Below are 20,286 nucleotides of genomic sequence, written 5' to 3'. Positions count from 1 at the left end.
GATTATCTTTCATCATGTCATTACAATACATGGCACAGCCTAGTAGCTAATTGAGGCTTTCAAGCAAGCAAGATTACCGTCTTTTCCCAGAAAAACCTCATTAAAGTATGTAGATCATCACAGTACTGCGAAGCTTATTGGCTCTCTCATCAACAGGCGCTACGGATTATAGTACACCTGCAGATATTACATTTGCGAGCCCATTTACCATCTTTTGAAGCTATTTCCCTCAAAACCTCGTTCTTCTTCCACCTCTGGGAGATGAACCCCACATGTAATCATCAAGAGATGTGGCCATTAGACCCACGTTGTCTCGGGTGTTTAGCCATTTTGTAACGGAAAAAGCACAAAATTCATGCTTTGAGATGCACATTTTTACTGATACTAGATAGTTTTACGCTGCCATATGCATACAAAGCTCTCCTGCCACAACTACTTAATAAAATCATCGAAAAAGCATGAGTGACCGTAAGAAAAACTGAATGGATCTCAAATTCATGCTAAAGATGGGCATTTACAAGTTAGATAAGATGGAGGAAATTTGGTACCAGAGAATTTGACTTTTGCTTGGACACTGGATGCCAAATTACTATATTTTGCACTATATTTTTGAAGTAAAATCTATATCATCGTATAGAGCACTAGATTTTGCATTTACTAGAGTGAATACGCATTGCTAAGCTGTCATTGTATTCTCTAGAATTCCATGAATCTGTGTCAACTTTATGAATAATGCAGTGCCTTCGTGACAGGCATTATTTTACTAGGTCCTTCGGTTGTTAGCAATGCTATTAAAGCAAACTCGCAGTACAAAAACTTTTTCATTTTCTCTTCTTTCTCAATAATAATAATACTAGAAACAAACGCAAACATGTCAACATCAGAAGATATTATACCAGTAACAAGCAAAGATGAGAATGTTACATTTTTCAAAAAGAGATCATCCAAAAAGAACATTCGCAAACGCAAGGCTCCTGTGAAGGCAGATTCTGACGATGATGGCAATGATTCAGACGATGATGATGATCAGGGTGGAGCCGTTGTATCTGAAGTAGTAACCAAAAGCCGCAAGACTGGAGCAAATCCATTCGTACAAAGCACTCGTAAGAGACGAGTGAAGAAGGGAAGTGATCTGGATGACGATGACGACGATAATGATGAGGCAGGTGGTATTGGGGTTCAATACGCAGCAGACCGTTCAGCCACCACCAAAAAAGATGATGCTGCTACCCGATACGATACAGAATGGGAGTTGGAAAAGAAGGAGTTGGATAGTAAGAAGGGAGGACCTGCCAAAAAGAAGGATGTGTTAAATGCCAAAATGTCGGTTGGACCTCAACGTGCACCTGCTAATTTGAGAGTGACTCAACGATTCGATTATCAGCCTGATATTTGCAAAGACTATAAAGGTGAGTGTTTGCATTGGCATGATGGGCAAGTGGATGATAGACTCATTTGGCTTTGTTAGAAACTGGCTTTTGTGGCTATGGTGATACTTGTATCTTTTTGCATGATCGTGGAGACTACAAGACGGGTTGGCAGTTAGAGAAGGAATGGGAAGAAGCATCGAAAAACAACACACGATTTGGAGAATCGGCAGATGCAAACAAATATGCCATTTCTGACGATTCAGATGATGAGGAGCTCCCTTTTGCCTGCTTGATCTGTCGTCAAGAATTTAAAAATCCTGTGGTGACCCGATGCGGCCACTATTTCTGTGAGACATGCGCCATCAAGAACTATCAAAAATCACCCAAATGTTTCGCCTGTGGTGCACCTACACAAGGCGTGTTTAACACAGCCAAAAAGATGCTGGCTAAACTTGCCGAGAAAAAGAAGCGTTTAGACGCAGAGAAATCGAGCGATGTGGAAGATGACGGATTCATCGAAGGGCTAGAGACAAGAGATGCAGATGATGATGATGACGATAAATCAGAATAACGAATGGGTAGATTTCAATATCATGTAACTAGCCGATCTATCTTGCTACGCTCGATGTCGGCGTCGCCTTGCGGGCTCTCGCCAAAGATATTTAAATCAGATACAATAAATATTTGGTATATCAAGTAGATTTTAAATAATTTATTATTATTAGTTAGTAAAAGAAAGGCTATATCAGAGCCTGGAGGAGGAGAAGAGGTGATATATCCCTCAGCACCCTTTTTGGTTATACACTGATATCAAACGAAGCTTATTATTTGAGACGCTGTGAAAGAAACTTCAAGTTTTATGCAGCATTTGTAAACCACTATTTCAATTTTCTGATAGTAGAATTGTCGTACCATTCACTGCTGCTGGTGCTCTTAATAAGATGGCGACATAAAGCTGGTCATAAGTGAATACGGGACTTGTGTAAGACCTACAGCGACTTTTTTTTGAGATATTGTCATTGCAAAAGATACCTTCAAGAGGAAAAGCTCCCAAAAAAAGTATTTGAGGTAAGTAATTATCCTTTGAATTCCATAACCCCCATTTGATCAGCATTGCAATCATCATTGCCATCATCATTGTCATCATCAAAAAGGCGTATGGGCCAGCCAGCAGCAGCGCCCTCCGCTAAAATTAATTGAAACTCAGTTTATTTTTTCTTTTCAAGATTGGACAGATTTTGTTATTTTTCGACTTCTTTAATTCTTTTCATCATTTTACTTTGTCATCCCTTTTCGCATGTCAGACACTAGTCAAGTACATCAACGTTCCTCGCAAGCTGACACTGCGGCTCCACTGTTGTGGACTCATGTGGTTAACTCACGCCGCAAAGGGAACAACAGACAACAACAATCCATCGTCTCTTTCAATCCCACTATCGTCAAACGACCTGTAACGGAAGCAGAGGCCTCGCAACAGGCCATCAATGGGGATACTTCGCCACCTCCTCAGGCGGTTATCCGTCCATTCCTCAAAGGCGTGGAACAGGATTCCGTCTTCATCGATCTGACACCTATCAAGGATCGCAATCTCTTGAACAAGGCTCTTCTTCAATTCAACGAAGCCTCTAATGCTGAAGACATGTATGAAGAATTTCTTGGATACCGGAAACAACCTCGACACTACCTCAACCATGCCTTCTTGGAAACCATGTGGCTGCCCAACAGCGAAGGTCGTAAGACTCTCATTGAAGAAGGTATCACTCTAGAGGATGGCACCTTTGTGAAAGGGTTTGCCTCGTACCATGCTGATGCTACGATTGTGAAACTGACCCTGGAGAATCTTCCTTTCTTGCCGGCCCTTCAGTTGAAGGAGGAAATGGCTGCCCGACTTTCTGCGTTCGGGGATGTCTTGGATCACGGCATCTCGAGAACTGATGGGATCTATCAAGGAGAAGGTTATGCTACACTTAATCTAACGGTTCCTTCCAGCCCTGGTTATGAATGTCAAGAGTTACATCCCGTTGGGAAATCTTGCCCTGGTCATCGCCATTTGGAGAAACTCAGTCGTGTCATTGTCTGGGATTTGACAGCTTCGGATCAAAGAAAAGTTTTACTCCAATGGGATCAAATGCCGGCTTTCTGTCGTAATTGTCAGAGCTCTGAACACTGTCGGGCTGATTGTCCTGACTACAAGAAGTGGGTCCGCTGCCATCATTGCAATGAAACTGGACATGTGGTGAAGAACTGCAGTCGCAATGACAGCCCAAACAAGGTCCGTGCGGTGGAAAACACTCCTGCCAAACCCCGAAAGGGCTCTCAGGTGGCCAAAGAGGGTAAAAAGGGTACTCAGGGTGGCTCCAAAGTAACTCCTGGTGGTGCTCCAGTTGGAAACAAAGGTAATGCCCAAGGAAAAGGCCAGGATGTTGCATCTGGTGGTTCCCAAGGTGATTCCGATAATCGAACTACTGCTACCCAGCAAGGTAGCACTCAAGGTGACGCTGATAGTCAAACAGGTGCTAGAAAGCAGGTAGTTGATAGAGATGTTCAAATGGATGATCTTCCAAAACTCCAAGTTAAAGAAGTCGATGGGAAAGGGGCTTCCAATGATATTATCATGTACGACTCTTCTACCCATTCTGCTAATGAACGAGAGGAGCGCCCTGAACGCCCTGCGAAGAAGATCGGTAAATTTAATGGCGCGGATGATGTTAGTTCTGCCAAACAACAAGCTGCATCTAATGAAGTAGAGACTGGACATCAACTCGGCTTGACAGGCCCTCCTTCACCTCCCCAACATTAATATGATTAATCAGCAAAATACAGTGAAAATAGCCACCCTCAATTGCCGTGGCCTAAAAAAAACAGATAACACCAAAAAAAGACAACAATTTATTAGATATCTTCGAACATTAGGATATGACATCTTAGTGCTTCAAGAAACACATGCAACAGACAACACATTTATAGACATACTCAACACTCAATTTACTTGCAAGTCGAGTCTTTGGACTCAACATTGCGGCATCATTTCCCTCAACACTCATTACTCACTCAAACACATCTCAGAAGGCATTGATGGGGGTCGATTTATCTTGGCTTCCCTTCATCTTACTCGAGACCTGGAAAATTCACCCAATTCACCACCAATAGCAACAATACTTAATATTTACGGTCGTGCGTCCGCTCACACCGACCGATCAGCGTTCTATTCAGAACTCATTGGCACACAAATTGTCAAAGAAACTATTACTACTACAACAAACACCGTCTTTATCATGGGAGACTTCAACTACCAGTACAAGGATCGTCGAGTCGATGGCACCCTCACCAGTGCACCAGTAGAATGGACCGATCTACTCGATGATTACTTTATTGACGTTTTTGGGGAAGACAAACACAACACATGGCATAGTGGAAGCAATTCAGGGATTCTGGATTACATCTTTTGTAGTTCAAACGCCCATCATCTAGTCACTAGCACCAACCAGCAGTATCTGTCTCCTGCCTGGACCGACCATGAACTCTTGGGATTCTCTTTTCGATATCAAGATGCGAATGGCCGTGGCCCTGGTAACTGGAAGGCAAATCCGTTCTTGGCTTGCAACAAAACATTTAGGAAGGCATTGGCAGAATTCCTCATTGATAGTGAGGCGCGTCTGGCAGAAATCAAGCGTTTCTCCACTCCCCAACAACAATGGGATTGGATCAAAGCCGAAGTAAAGATGTTTATCAAACAGTATCAAATGGAGGATTTGAACTGGCGGAAACAACAGCTACACCGACTGCTATCAAAGAGAAACAAGATGATGCGGCATAAGAAGACAAGAGGCTTGGTGTTTCAAGGCTTGGACACGGTTAATCAACAGATTCAATCTCTCCAGCACTCTCTTGCAGAAATAGAGATCTTGAAGGCAGGAAAATTTTGGCGGGAACATGGTGAGAAATCTCCAGGCTTCCTGAAGCGCTCTGTGGTGTCTCGAGAAAATCGTCGTTCAATTGTGGAACTCAGGAACCCTACAACTGGCGATCTATGTCAAGATCAACCTAGCATCTCCAACATTGCTACCAACTTTTACACCTCACTGTTCACACCGGAGGCTCTGGATTCAACCTCCCTCAGTGTTATAATTCGCAACATCCCAGGTCATTTGAAGCTCAACAGCGAGCAGCAGGAATCATTGATGATGCCGATTGATGTGGAGGAACTCTTGACCGATAGCAAGCAGACTCGTCGTTTGAGTAGTCCTGGACCTGATGGATTACCTTATGAAATCCTGTACTTGGTAATGAAATTTCCACCGTTCCATGATCTCATCCAATTAGTCTACAATGAAGCTTTAAAGAAGGGTAAGTTCCCGCCATCTTGGAACGAATCCGTCATGTGTCTGCTTTACAAGAAAGGCGATCCAGCTGAAATGAAGAACTACCGTCCTCTGTCTCTGGCTAATTCAGACTACAAGCTCTTCACTCGCAATATCAACCGTCGAATCATGGAAGTCTCTTCCAACTTGATCAGCCGACATCAGCTTGGGTTTATTCCTGGTCGATTCATTGCTGAAAATGGAATGATCTGCCAGCTCCTAATGGAAGATGCTCAACGGAAATGGTCCATCGCTGAACAACAGGAAAATGATCCTTCCTTTAACACTTTGGATTATGACATCGGTCTTCTTCTGGATCAAGAAAAGGCATACGATCGGGTGAACTTGGAATATTTGAGGAAGGTATTGGGGAAATTTGGGTTTCCTCGCCCTATTATCAAGTGTATCTCCAAGTTGATGGGTGACAACCTCATACGTATCAACATCAATGGCCATCTGTCAACTGAAGTGGCGAAACTTCGAGGCTTGAAGCAGGGGGATCCTCTCTCTCCTGTACTGTACAACTTGGCATTTGAACCTTTTCTGCTTGCAATCCTGCATGATCGCCAATTTCAAGGCTACTTGATGGGTACTGCACGAACAAAACTCCTGTGCTATGCTGATGACGCTTTGGTGTTTATCCATGACTCCAATGATTTGACTCGGTTACAGCTCCATATGGCTCGTTACTGTGCTGCCTCCAACGCCAAATTCAATAATGCCAAGGTGGAAGCCTTTTCAGTGTCTGGTCGGGATACATGGGATATGTGGGATGGTCCATTATCACAAATGGGTATCACACATCTCCATTCTGTTGAGGACGATGAACCGTTGACCTATCTGGGATTTCCTCTCGTCCAAAGTAGGATTCAGCGAGTTCACTTTATGGGTGCTTTGGTAACAAAGATCAAAACTGCCATCCAGATTCATTCTGGTCGCTCCCTGTCGGTCGTTGGAAAGGCTACAGTGCTGAACTCTCTTTTGCTCTCCAAGCTATGGTACATCCTGCGTGTTACGCCTTTGACTCAAGCTGACTTCAAGCAGCTGCGTTCTCTGGCTATTCAGTTCTTGAGAAGAAACATCTTCCCCGTCATCCCTTGGAAGGTGTGGACTCTACCAAAGGACAAAGGTGGTCTCGGTGTTGTAGACATCCAAATACAAGCTTCAGCTTTGTATTTTCGTTGGCTCCACCCAATACTGGTTCAAGATCAAGATGTCATAGATTCCCATCCTGTGTCGTACCTCTTAAGCTACCACATTCGCAATGTTAATGGTTACCCCCACCATCAAATCCCGCTGCTATTTCCCTCTGCTCGTCGTACTAAGGGGTTGAAAAAGCAACGCACGGGAACTGTCGATATGTTATATCGTACAGTTGACTATCTTCCTAAGTTGTTTGATGCGGCACCGATCAATTCTGCAACTGCCATGGCTCTTCCATTACAGGCGGCTTTCTATGTTCCTCCATCCTCCTCACTGGTTGTTCCTCTTAAAGTCAAAGAGATGATGGTTTCTGATGTATTTCAGTACGATGCCCGGCTTAACTTTGTACATTGGAGAGACACTCGTGACCCTTCCCTCCTCAGGTGGAAGAGAGCTCCTTCAACAGTGTTCAGAGGCCTCGCATCTGGCACTCTTAAATTCCAGCCCTACTTCCTCCCAGTGTGTAATCCAGCCCCTGTAGTAGATCCTGGAGTCTCTTTTGCGCCGCTGGTGGATCAATTTTGTCTGCACGATGGCCAATCTCTTAGAAACGCTCAGGCTTCCGCCAAAACATTTCGTCTGTCTGTACTGTCGTCGGTGGAACAGCCCTTGGTCTTGCAAAATGTCTCTGCTGCTAATTGGAAATTCTTTTGGTCCCTGTCTCTTACCTACATTCAACGTAATGTGATATACCGATTCATCGCAGGCTGTATCCCTTCTAGAAGCAGATTACACTACATGATGCCTGCATTTTTCGAGTCCCACAATTGTCCTGTCTGCTTGTCTCCCAATGAAACTGCCAGCCACCTGCTCTTTGACTGTCCATCCAAAGAAAAGGTATGGCAAGGCGTCATTTTTGAGTTCCTATGGCCCACCACGTCCATCACTGACATCAAAGAGGCTCTTCTGTCCCTGGACTTTTCAGATATCTGGTACTCCCAAGTCAAAGGCATCCATCCATACAGAATCCTACTCATCACCCTGTCTCAAATATGGCTAGCCCATATGCGCTTTGTTTTTGACGGCACTATCTTTGTCCCTGAGGCGATTCTGGTACATATCCACTCCACTGTCCGACAGACAGTGGATGAAGATCAAATCCATTCCCTCTTGTAATTTAGATAGTTAGATAGTTCCTTTTGTTAGTTTAGTTTAGTTTCCATTTATATTTATATTTTTTTCATTTCTCAATTGCACCCGCCTCTTCACTCTGACCTATTACTCTTAGTGTACGCGGCTCAATCAATAAACACAATTTAAAAAAAAAAAAAAAAATTCTTTTCATGATATTCGACTATATAAACTATAATGATCATCCTACGCTTCCTAATACATTCTTGAAGTACTTTTCAAGGCGCTTCCAATGGTGCTGATTGTAATAGGTGTTTTGACTGAAATTATTGAGCAATTTAATAAAAATTGAAATAAGGTTTTTAGCGAAAATAGTCAGATTTTGCATATGAAAGCCTCATAAAAGTGGTTTCAGAGGCTGCCTTGGATCGAGAGAAACATTTTGATATGATATATACCATAGTAAAAGTCTTCATTTTCAAGGTGAAAAATGCGATCGTTTGATTTTCGATGAAAACCATGAGGTACCCCTCATGCTTTTTAGTCGATTTTTGGCCATATTTTTTTTTAACCCAAAACGTTGAGCAAAGGTATCAGGAAGTTACTACTATTCATGTACAATTGTTTGGCGTCATTCCGGTGGCTCAGAAAGGTCTACATATCAAGATACGAAGGCTTGAAAACTGTCAGATTTGGTTATGTATTGCTTTATAGAGTTTATTTACACGGCATGAATCACGTCTTTAGTAGCTATAATCTTCTGGAAGGACAGTCCTGCAGCCTATGCAACTTCTAATTCGAACAGAAGGCATACTGATTTCGGTAGAGCTGATTCATGCAAATTTTGATGCGATATGTTGCTGGTAAGCTTATTTACAATGGAAATGATAACCCGAATTTGCTGCTTGAATACTATGGTTTTGCACCTTCGCTTCGCTGCGATCAAGCCCTCATATAGATCAATGTTACCAAGTGTTGGATTAGATGCATTATTATGTTCTTGTAGATTTCAATATCATCTAATATTAATATAAACACATTCTGTAATATAAGAAATGCTGCTACATTGTACAGGTAAATACTGATTCTTTATTCCATTTGTTTTGTTCAAATGCGTTTACACTGGTGTATCATCTTGCTTTCAGTTGTGAGTCTTGTGCATACATCAGAGACCAGAGAAGGTTCGAAAAAGAACATTGAAGAAGATGTAGGTTTGTGGTATTGGCATAGCCGCCAGAAAGATTGATCATCATTGACTGTAGGCTAAAGAGAAGCTCTCTGAACATTGTTCAGAATTCATTGAGAGCTGTGTTCAGCTATGGTACCTAGTTTTACGAGCGTCACTATACAATTATCGATAATTATCTACATATTTTCAAACATAGTCAGGATGAAACAATAGAAGCATTTTCCGCCAACTGCTCAGCAAGAGAGGCAATGTGTCGTTGCAATAAAAAAGATGTGAGCGCGATGATCTACGAGAAGCTGCTCTCAAAAGTTGAGCAGCAACCAGTACTAGTTGGGAAAAAGAAGAAGCTGTAGGTGGAGACGAATGATAGCATGCTGTCTCCAGTGCAATTCAAGGTAGCTGCTAGTCCTGATGATGAACAAGATAGCTTAATGGAAGAAGCATTAGAAAACTGCCAGCAAATGGAATTCATTTATCCTCGACACGAGATCATGAAAACCCCAGCATTCCAGCAAGGCTTTTGCTCTAAATTCCTGATGCGATGCAAGCAAGATTGTCCAGCGGCATTTAACTCGTAGTGTATAAACGACATCAGTTTTGTAACTGACCTCTAACTCTCCAAGTTTTGATACTTTTGCAGCGTCAGTCAACCTGAAACTGGGTTTTTGCTCTCTTGCGTTTGTCATGGCGTCGATTTGGTAGCATCAGTAAATGCCCAAGTACAGGCAGAATCAGGATGATTTTCTTAAAAAGACATGGTTTACATCAGTATTAATTTTACTTTTTTTGAACAATCCATCTTGATTGTAGATTATCATCATCTTCCCTTGTATAACTCTAATTGAGCATATATAAAAACGGCCCAATTTTTTTGGGATTCTCATTTTCTTTCCCCTCTTCTTCTTCTTTACTACAAATTATAGCTCCATTTCTATTTTCACTTAGTCAAAATAATATACCCGTTACACATTGATAACAAAAAAAAATAGATTATCAAAATCTAGTCCGAAGAAATGGAGATCTATTATATGGTTGCAAAGGAATGGCTTGTTTGATTGGAGCGATAATTAACGTATACCCAATGAGATGATTTTTGGCTATCTTCAAATGGAAAGGTTGGCTGTATTAGTCCACATGTGAAACAAATCAAACATACCATCCTGGCACATCTTACCCTAGTGCGTTTGAAACACACCATGAATATTGAGAAAATTTGAGTAAACTGAAAGTTTCAATAGCCAGATCAAGGTCAAGCTGGCAAGCAATGTAATCTCATTAAGATACCCTGACTTTTGATATGCTGGCATATATAGACAAACATGGATCATTTGTCATAAAGTTCAAATGGCCATGTCGTCGTTTCTCCGCCACCACCAGTCAGTCCCATCATGAGTCATTGCAGAAAAAGACATAAAAGGGTGGTTCCCCGTTTACATGTATTTCTCTTCTTTTTTTTCTCCTTTATAACCTTTTTTTTTATCAAGGAAACCCCCCCCCCCCCCCACACTACACTTCTTTTGCAAGCAAAACACAAACATCTTCTTTGTGTTTTTACCATCAGTTCTCTTCTCTTATTCTTTTTTATATAAACTCCTGAAACCCTTTTAAAAAACTACCTATTTTTTATCCCCACAAGTGTACATTTGACAGTAAGAAATGTACGCTACCACCTTTTAATCTCCCACTTCTCGACCCTTTAAATACTTTATAAAAAAAAAAGTAAAAAAAAAAGTTAAATCAAAGTCAAAATGGCCTATTATTACATGTTCAATGGAAAGCACGTAGGAAACGACGTAGATTGAAACAGAAACAAGAATATCAGAATCAATTATCAACTATTACACAACCCAGTACAACAACAAACAACTCACCAATGTCTAGTGCTTCAAGCAACAATACATTATCAACTATGAATTACAACAATTATCAACAATCCCAACAAGCGCTTCAGGATCCTCTGCTTTTCCAGCAGTTGCATTCTCATCAACAACAACAGCAGATTCAGCCTTTTTCTGAAGACACTGCTCTTTTCACTGATTTATTCAAGGACCCTTCTTTGGACCAATTGCTTACTTCAGTGTACAACTCTCCTATTTCATCTCCTGGCTCATCTGCTTCTGAGACATTGGACAGCCCTCCAACTGCTTTGCTTCAAGATGGTTTCCTGGATGATCTCTTAAATTCTCCTACCACAATGCCTGCCATGGACATGTGCCAATTTGATAACTTTGTTCAGTTGGACCAACAACAACACATTGCTGCTTCTGATGATGCTAGTCCCAAGGAACAACAGGAACAACAGGAACAACAACAATGCTTGAAGTCCCGTCCATCCAAGAAGAATCATCTCCAAGGTCAATCTACCATGTCCATCAAGATTACCACTCAAAAGTCAACACGTCCTGCACGCAAGTTGGAATGCTTCAACTGCAAGGTCACTAAGACTCCTCTTTGGCGTAGAACCCCTGATAGACAGCATTCTCTCTGCAATGCATGTGGTTTATATTACAAGCAATATAACTGTCATCGTCCTCTTCACGTCAGAAACAAGACGCATACCATCCGTGCTCATCCTTATGCTTGTGAACGTGTGCTGCCCATGACAATCAACAACACCAAGGCCGAGTCTGTAAGTAGCACTGCTACCTCAAGTCCTGCTGTCTCCAATGCCACCATCTTGCCTCCCTCACCACCTACTGAACAAGCCTCTGAGCCTACTGTGTTGGAATCTGGACAAGAATGTGCTAATTGTCATCAAACACAAACACCTCTCTGGCGCAAGAATGAACGTGGCGAGCCTGTCTGCAACGCGTGTGGTCTATATGCCAAGCTTCATCATCGTGATCGTCCCGCTGAAATGCGCAAGACTACCATTCAAAGACGTCGTCGTGATTGGAATGCCGAGGAAGAAGAATCTGAAGAGGAAGAACAGCAACAACAGCAAGAGCAAGTGGATCAAGATATTATCATGATAAGCCCTGTGTCACCTGCTGTGGAAGCCACTGCTTCTACCGCTGCTGCTACTACTACAGAAACAACGCCTTGCACACCTGCTTTGTCACCTTCTGCTACTCCATTGGCTGGCCTCGAAGCTGAAGACACTCGTTTTGTATCCCTGTTGCTTCAGATGGATCGTGATCAAATGCATGGCTTCTTGGGCATGCTTGAACGTCGATGTGATTTCCTCAAGACCATTCTTAGTGCACCTACTGATTAAGGCATTATTATTCTTTACTATTCTATTACTCTTTAAAGCATCTTGTTACTCTCATTTATATCAAATAAAGCCTTTTATATATAAACATACAAGAATATTTGAACGAATCAAATGTTGAAAAGCCATGTATCGCGATATATTTATGGTAAAAAGCAGAGGAAAAGTTTAATCAGACCAAGAATTGGGTAGACGAATCCTAAAACAAGCAGTGTCTAAGGGTGTGCAGAGGTCTAGAACTTGGGAACTCTTGTAATTGGAAGGTTTGTCGAAGATGATAGAATGCTTTTTAGAAGAATTTGAACTGTTTCGACCCTCTATTGGTTTGATTCATCAAGCTGGTGTAGCAGAGAAATGCTTGATTTAGAAACCAAATCGAAATCTTGCTCAAATTGCCGTTTGATATAAATAAAATGAAAAGTTTTTCTTTCCATCAATCCTTTTCACTCTTCTTTTTACATCTCACATTTGGAAGATCTATTCATTATCGTCAGTTTCTATATAGCAAATAAGCCAAACGAATAGCGCTACAAGAAAAATAGAATTTCTTTTGTTTTCGCAACACTATTAAAATCAAACTTCCTCATTTTGTTTCGTCATTGTCTCTTATTCAAGTATCTAATCAAAATTAAGGACTTTCACATCAACACTAAAATCAAAGCTTACAGCAGCAATGGATGATGCTTTATCAAAGTATGACGAGAGCTTACAAGCACTGGAAAAACAAAGAGAAAGTCTTGAGCTTGTCATGAAAAGAATGGGTGCAGAATGGGAGGAAAGGTACGCTTCAATCTAACTATATACCTACACATAGTTACTCAAATGTTTGTGTTTGATACAGTGGCGCTGGAATTGGTTGGCTGGGAGACATCATGTCAAATGCATCCTCCAGCGATCAACAAGACGACCTAGCTCACGAACCGTCATCATCTGCTTCTTCCTATTCTGCAACACACCCTTCTTCATCCTCGATACTCAAGAAACAAAGTCTGCCATTATTTCACATGATGCAAACAAATGCTGGACCATCGCACGATTATTTGCAAACACTCTTGAATGTGAATGATGAATTACTAGCTCAGAGCTTAGCGTCATCTGCCAGCATGGAAGGAGACGTTGCTCCCGATGCCTCCAACACTCATAGCAATACCCGTGAATACACTATCACCATCAACCCTCTTTCTTCATCCTCTAATATCAACGACATCAGCGCGTTTGCTGCCCAGCAACAGCAGCAACAACAACTCATCTCGCCTCCCCTGACGGAACAGGACCATCAAGTCGTTGAAAGCATGCAGTCGTTATTGAACTCGCAGCAACCACCACAAGATGCATTGAAATCAGCCCTTCCTTCATCCGCTCAGCAACCTCAGTTGGTTACTCCTCCCATCACCCCTCCTGAGGAATAAAAACAAAGTGCCATCACTTGTCTGGAACAGTTCTTTTACACCTGTCAATGATAAGAACGTGTTGTAAATACTATTTATTTATTTACTATTTATTTACGGGTTCTACTTGATTACTACATGATAATAATTATGAATAAATTTTATTGTGAATTGATTTCTCTTGTTTCATTAGTAAAAGAGGATGAATTCGGTTTTTGTTGTTGTTTGTAATACTCTTTGCGCCTTGCAGAAACTTCAGCAATGTATATAAGTTTGATGGAAGGTAAAAAGATCCCCCGCTATTCAGTGATACCAATTAGTGATCAACACTCGGCTCATTGGCCTATGAGTTACAAATAATGTGTCGAGGCTGTAGTATATTGCAAGTCCATTACCAAGGTGCGATTAAAGCTGATTAATGGCTTCTTAATCTTTACTAGATTAGTACAGGGCCCTGCATTTTCCCTCACATCAAAGTGCAAATTGAATTAAACCATGTAATGATAATTCATAGAATTAGTTCCACAATATGCTATCCGGTGTGCGCAATCATGCATCAATATTCATATACAGTTTTGTTTTCAACAAAAGCAAGCGGGGAGTGTGGTCAAATAAGACAACCTTGCCACACTTGACGGAAGCACCCAAATATGGACATTTATGTAAGGTAATAGCAAGAACTGGCCTGTGAGAGCATAAAAATTGCATTTAGTAGGCTTTTGTTTGATGTACTAATGAAGGGAAACGGAGGGTATAGCTATGTCTGATCCATGTACAATACACAAGCATGTGGCGTCCTCTGTTGAGCATTGCGATATGTGTTAAACCATAGCTGGACTTAATGGCTATCTTTATTGCGAGGTTGAAAAGCTACTTCATTATCATCATTATCGTCGGAGACACCACAAAAGAAAAAAAAAAAACTAACATTTGCTCTCATCAAAAAATCCTGTATAGAATGCCCGTTTCTCCTTGCACAGTGCTCTTGAGATAACTATCAAGCTATTGAATACGTTCAATGAGCATGTTAGACAAAGTTCTTAGCGGTGGCTATATTGGCATGCTACATCAACAGGATAAGATTGAACGTGTTACCTTGAATACAGAATGTTAAAGATCAACCTCATTGATGTATAGTTACAGAAGAAGTAGTTAATTGCTGTTTCTAACTAATTAAACATTTGATGAATTGAACGCAATTTTGAATAGAGTGGCAATTCTACATATCACATAAGGCTTCACAATTGCATTCCCAATTTGCAACGATTACTCTATATAACAGATATAAAAATGTGCACCAAAACAAAATGCATTGAAAAGAGCAATGTACGGTGCTTTTCAATTCTCAAATATCTTGTCAACTTCACAACAAGCATCTCATAGTAACGAACGCTTTACGGTTATTACCAACCACAGGCCAAAGCTGGTTAAATCTCCGGTTTCTATATCTGCTTCAAATTGGACAGTTTTTGTTTAAAATCGATCTGTTTCATCTATTTTGTAAGATTCGACTAGGAAAGTTGACAAAATCACTACATGTCCCCTAATGCTTTTTAAGAGTACTTTTTGAGGCGCATCCAATGATGCTAATTAACTTAGAAGTTATCAAAAACTTATTGAGCAATCCCTAAAAATATGAATTGAAGTCTTTGACCAAAATGTCAAGACTTTACATCTTAAGATTTCACAGAGAAAGTTTTAGGGGCTGCCCTGGATTTGTAGTAACATTTTGATATAATATATGCTATAGTAGAAGTTTTCGTTTTCAGGGCGAAGAATTCGATCGTTTGATTTTTGATGAAAATCATGAGGTATCATTCATGCTTTTTGGTCGATTTTTGGCAATCCCAAAAAAGTTGAGCAAAGGTGTCAGAAAGTAAGTGCAAGTTGAGAGTAATTGTTTGGTGCTATTCTGGCGGTCTAAAACGGCGTCTAACATGAGAAAACACGACTCAAATGCGTCCAAATTTTGCTGTTCTTGCATACTTAAGCATAGTTAGAGGTAGTGCAAGTACACTATCTGCCCGTATATAAATTGTTCCCATTTGTGCAGGTGTGTAGCATTGTAGAAAAGTCAGCTTCATAGTTACACGTCAATCTTGAAATGTTTTTTTTTTGGTGATGGCGAACAGGTGAGAAGTCTGATTTTAATAAACTGATTCATATATTACCATTTTATTTTGCCAAATTGAATGCAAAGGTAGTAAAATTATCTATAAATCACTTATTCAATGGTATCAAAACAAATGTTGGCATACTTAATGAATCAAATGAAAAGGACAATTATACATGCTGTTTTATTTGCAAGCTGAGATGGGTAAACGGCACAAGTGTACCTCTTTCTGCAGACCCTATTTTTCGACAAACACCCAGGTCTGGTCTATGCAAGAGATTCATGGACTAGTAAATAGAAAACATATGATATTTGAGTTTGTTGATCAAGCCGTAAAAGCTCTTAGCGGCTCAAGGATGTAACGACATTTCTTTATACTCCCAAATCTTTCAGTAGACTAATCTCATTAAGGGTATAACCCAATTGATTTGAATAAGGCATACAGCCATGTTACATTTACAAATACTCTACAACCAATAGCTTAACTGTATCAAGTAGCATCTCTAATGGCCAACATGGCATACGATGACACTGCCATAGGTACATCCATTGATTTCGGAGTTTCTTGCAACAAACCAATTTTCAGGGGATCAGTCTTAAATCTCAGATTCAGGGGTAGATCACAGATATCTTCTTCAAACCTTTCAAGATTCATGCTTTTCATTCAAGCAATAAACAATTGCAAAAGCAAAATTTTGTATAACATTAATGGAAAGAAACATGTTGCAAAGTAAAATATGGATTTGAATAATATAAGGCGATCGAGGTTGAATTTCAAAATATTGACAGAACCAGCCAGCCATATCCAGCTGGAAGTTATGTAATACAAGAGGCATTGGATTCATGTGCAAAAGGAAAAGTTTAACCAAACATAACGCCCTCGGAAAATATCAACTTCTGAGTACATGTATCTACGCAACCTTATTGCAATTTTAGAGCGTGCCAATGTTGAACCAAAAAGGTGATAGTGAAAAACTAATCTGCAATGGTGTCGATACGTCCAATGTTACCTATTTTTCCGCATGTAGATAATTAATTGTACTGTCACATCCTTTCTATATAAAATAGCAATTTGCTACAATTGGTATGGGTAAACGTTCATGGAAAGGCATTTGCAAAATGCTGTTTGACAAAGTTAATCATTTCGTACAACTCATAGACGTCATCTTGAAGTCTAATTCTTCCTCCTCATTTGCTCCGGTGTTACTCGACTTACAAATGTATACGCATATGACATGCTCGGGTTATCTTATACATGTAGATCAACTAAATATACCTCATTTGATATCATTTGATGACGGTGATTTTTTTTTTTTTACAAAAAAAAATTTAGACTACCAAAATTTTTTCAGATTGGTACTAAAATGATAAATTTTAACCTCTATTTCAAATACTAAAAATGGAAACAAGAAATACTGTTCATGAACAAATCACATTTAACCAGTCTAACTCAAAGCATAGGACAAACAGGAATAGCTTCAAGATCTACCGCAAAAAAAGCTACTAAAATTCTGGCAAATGAGATACAAAGATTGGGGATTGGCAGCATTTATTAAAAAACGACCATATACATGTCGCACTAAAATTAAAGTTTACATCTAGTGAAAGAAAAGAGATCTACGAAAAAGAAAATCAAAATAAAAAGCGCCAAAGATAATGAATCGCCATGTCACCTTATTGGATCAACGACTTTATTAGGTGTAATGTGACAAGATCAATTCCAAACCTTTTAAGGGCTAAATCAAGGTAATTTCAACTCCACTTTTTTCTTTAACTCGGTGATTGCGATACTTGTAATACAACAAGCAATGTTTTCTTATTTTACACACACAATCACCTAGAGTTACATCCTACAAACACTACATTGGCACATAAATGACTCTTTTTTTTTCCTGCTTTTTTGTGAATTCTGTCTTTCTTTAAATTAAATTATATCTACATTTCAAAATTCTCTCTTTCTCTTTCTTTCACTCACTCCCCACACTTATATATATATACAATGAATGCGCCCACACCTACTACCTCATCTAATACTACAACCACTACTGCAAATAATAATGTCACCCCTACAATAGCAACTGCCCCTCAAGTGCCATCATCAACAAATTTAAATTATTATGATCCAAGACATTCATCCAACTACTATAATCCGGCTTCAAATGCAACCCCTGTGCAGCAATCGCTTTATATGAATCCCACTAGTTTGCAAAACAATCATCCCAATGACATGCATTCGGTCTCTTCCGTAAATGCTGCTGCTGCTGCTGCCGCTGCCGCTGCCGCTGCTGGATTGGGGCCAAGTAATTCATTACCTCCTTTATCGCATTTATTGCCTACCAACACTGGTAACAATAGCAGTAGCAATGCCACTGTTGCTCCTACTGTTGCTGATCATGCCAAGAACAGTGAACTGATGAACAGCACTGCAAACAACGAAGAGATGGGATACTTTAGTCCATCTAATAAGCAACAAAACGGTGCCAATTTTGTTCAACCACATCACTATTCTACATCGGCACCAGTAATATCACATCCCCATCATGTTTCTTACCGAAAATCTATTGATTATCAAAGAGCAAGCATGTATCCCTCTTCTGCTACCAGTTCTGCTGACATGTCTCGAAGAAATTTCAACCAACCGCCATCAAACCAACCTTCAAATGGATATTACATGATGCCAACGCACAATATCAGTTCTCATTACGGACACCATCCAGCAGCACCTAATGCTATAGTGCCCTCAACTGACTTATCCGCATATCCACCTCATCCGCCTCCATCTCATCATCACGGTATGTATCCCTCTGCTGGTAGATATCATGGTCAACTATATCATTTACCATCTCCTCCTACGTCAGTGATCGACGGTGTCCTTATTGCTGACCCAAACCACCATCAACATGTTATCAATGGTGGTATTACAAATAATAGCCAAAAAGTATTCTCCTTTGTACCTCTTCCTGGTCTCAACCAAAAGAAAAGACCCAGAAGGAAGTTTCATGAAGTTGAAAGATTGTATCAATGTAATTTCCAAGATTGCACAAAGTCTTATGGTACTTTAAATCATTTAAACGCTCACGTCTCTATGCAAAGACATGTAAGTTAAATACTTTTTATCATCACAACAAGTAGGTTAATATTCTTACTCGATATTAGGGCCCAAAAAGACAGCCATCAGAATTCAAAGAACTTCGCAAAATGTGGAGAAAGCAAAAGAGAGACAACAAGCAGCGTACAAACTCAAGATCTACAACCCAATCGTTAGAAGACAATGAACAACAAGGCTTTGAAGATGAAGAGCAACCGCAACAACATCACCAAGACAATATCAACGCTTCAATGCAACACGTAGATAACAGCATCTTGAGCCATTCCATGCCTATGCTTTCCTCATCAGCACCTTCGTCATCAACAAGACATCATCAAATGATGCACCACGAATATAATCCTTCTATGCCACCTTATATGCAACATGCTCCACCTCCTCATCCTTCATTAATGTCACATCCACCACATCCACCACCTCCACCTCCATCAGCACATTGGATGAACCGTTCTCATCCATACCATCATGCGGCTGAATTCATGCCACCTGGATATTAGACATAAATGTTCCCTTTTTGCTATTCTACTTTTCAACTAATTACTATTTATACGCTCTTTGTTCTATCTCCCTATTATCTATCACTACTATCTATCCTATTATATATTCTATGATACTCTGTACATATTAAATATTCCTCTTTCTTTTGAGCATCTTTTTCGATCGCCCTTTTATATTATTTTAACCAGAAATTTGTCAATAAAACTATTGATAATTTCATTTATTACAAAAAAATGTTTATTAGTTACTTGATCCATCAACACAACAAACAAACAAGTAAAAAAGTTGTTGGTTTAATGTCGCACTCGATGAAAAATCATCTTCAGCAAAATGCAAATTGCACGTGGTGAAACATGAAATAACATGTCGAATTCATTTATTTCTTACTAGGCAAACACAACATATACCTTGATAGACATGTAAAAAGAGTGTTGGTTCATATAAATCAAGCAATGCAGGTTTTATTAGATTAAATTACCAGCTAATGTGAATTAGGAATTCAAAAAGAAGCGTAGAGAATATTCGTCCATGAAATTTAAAGGCCATATATTAAAACACATATATACCAAATGAAACAGAGAGAGAGAGATGATGTGGGTGCGTTGTGCGCTGGATCATCACCGTTGTTGCAATCAAATTTCAATAAAAATCTAATTTACACAAGCAAGATACAATTAATTAATCGGAAAGCAAACCTTAAAACCTGTATTCTGGTAAGCAAAATGAAGGGGCATTGATGGATGCATCACATCTAGTGGCGAGGAGAATGATTT

General features: G+C 40.0%; 6 protein-coding genes across 6 annotated transcripts; all 6 read left to right on the top strand.

Moving 5' to 3' along the window:
- Positions 1-871: 871 nt before the first annotated feature.
- Positions 872-1,941, top strand: ATC70_005994 (Thioredoxin domain-containing protein; the record flags this gene model as incomplete). Its single annotated transcript, XM_064825276.1, has 2 exons — positions 872-1,409; positions 1,469-1,941. 2 exons carry the CDS (start codon positions 872-874, stop codon positions 1,939-1,941), a joined length of 1,011 nt encoding a protein of 336 aa, XP_064680653.1.
- A 726-nt stretch (positions 1,942-2,667) lies between these two features.
- Positions 2,668-4,170, top strand: ATC70_005993 (uncharacterized protein; the record flags this gene model as incomplete). The annotated part of the gene is made up of 1 exon (XM_064825275.1): positions 2,668-4,170. One exon carries the CDS (start codon positions 2,668-2,670, stop codon positions 4,168-4,170), a length of 1,503 nt encoding a protein of 500 aa, XP_064680652.1.
- A 475-nt stretch (positions 4,171-4,645) lies between these two features.
- On the top strand, positions 4,646-8,050 carry ATC70_005992 (uncharacterized protein; the record flags this gene model as incomplete). Its single annotated transcript, XM_064825274.1, has 1 exon — positions 4,646-8,050. One exon carries the CDS (start codon positions 4,646-4,648, stop codon positions 8,048-8,050), a length of 3,405 nt encoding a protein of 1,134 aa, XP_064680651.1.
- Positions 8,051-11,103: 3,053 nt separating this feature from the next.
- On the top strand, positions 11,104-12,411 carry ATC70_005991 (uncharacterized protein; the record flags this gene model as incomplete). Its single annotated transcript, XM_064825273.1, has 1 exon — positions 11,104-12,411. One exon carries the CDS (start codon positions 11,104-11,106, stop codon positions 12,409-12,411), a length of 1,308 nt encoding a protein of 435 aa, XP_064680650.1.
- Positions 12,412-13,081: 670 nt separating this feature from the next.
- ATC70_005990 (uncharacterized protein) lies at positions 13,082-13,817 on the top strand (the record flags this gene model as incomplete). The annotated part of the gene is made up of 2 exons (XM_064825272.1): positions 13,082-13,188; positions 13,250-13,817. 2 exons carry the CDS (start codon positions 13,082-13,084, stop codon positions 13,815-13,817), a joined length of 675 nt encoding a protein of 224 aa, XP_064680649.1.
- A 4,091-nt stretch (positions 13,818-17,908) lies between these two features.
- On the top strand, positions 17,909-19,512 carry ATC70_005989 (uncharacterized protein; the record flags this gene model as incomplete). The annotated part of the gene is made up of 2 exons (XM_064825271.1): positions 17,909-19,006; positions 19,066-19,512. 2 exons carry the CDS (start codon positions 17,909-17,911, stop codon positions 19,510-19,512), a joined length of 1,545 nt encoding a protein of 514 aa, XP_064680648.1.
- Between the last annotated feature and the right edge of the window lie 774 nt (positions 19,513-20,286).

This window comes from Mucor velutinosus (genome assembly GCF_035048745.1).
Source record: "Mucor velutinosus strain NIH1002 chromosome Unknown tig00001544, whole genome shotgun sequence".
NCBI lineage: Eukaryota > Fungi > Mucoromycota > Mucoromycetes > Mucorales > Mucoraceae > Mucor > Mucor velutinosus.
This window is presented reverse-complemented; position numbering and strand designations above follow the sequence as displayed.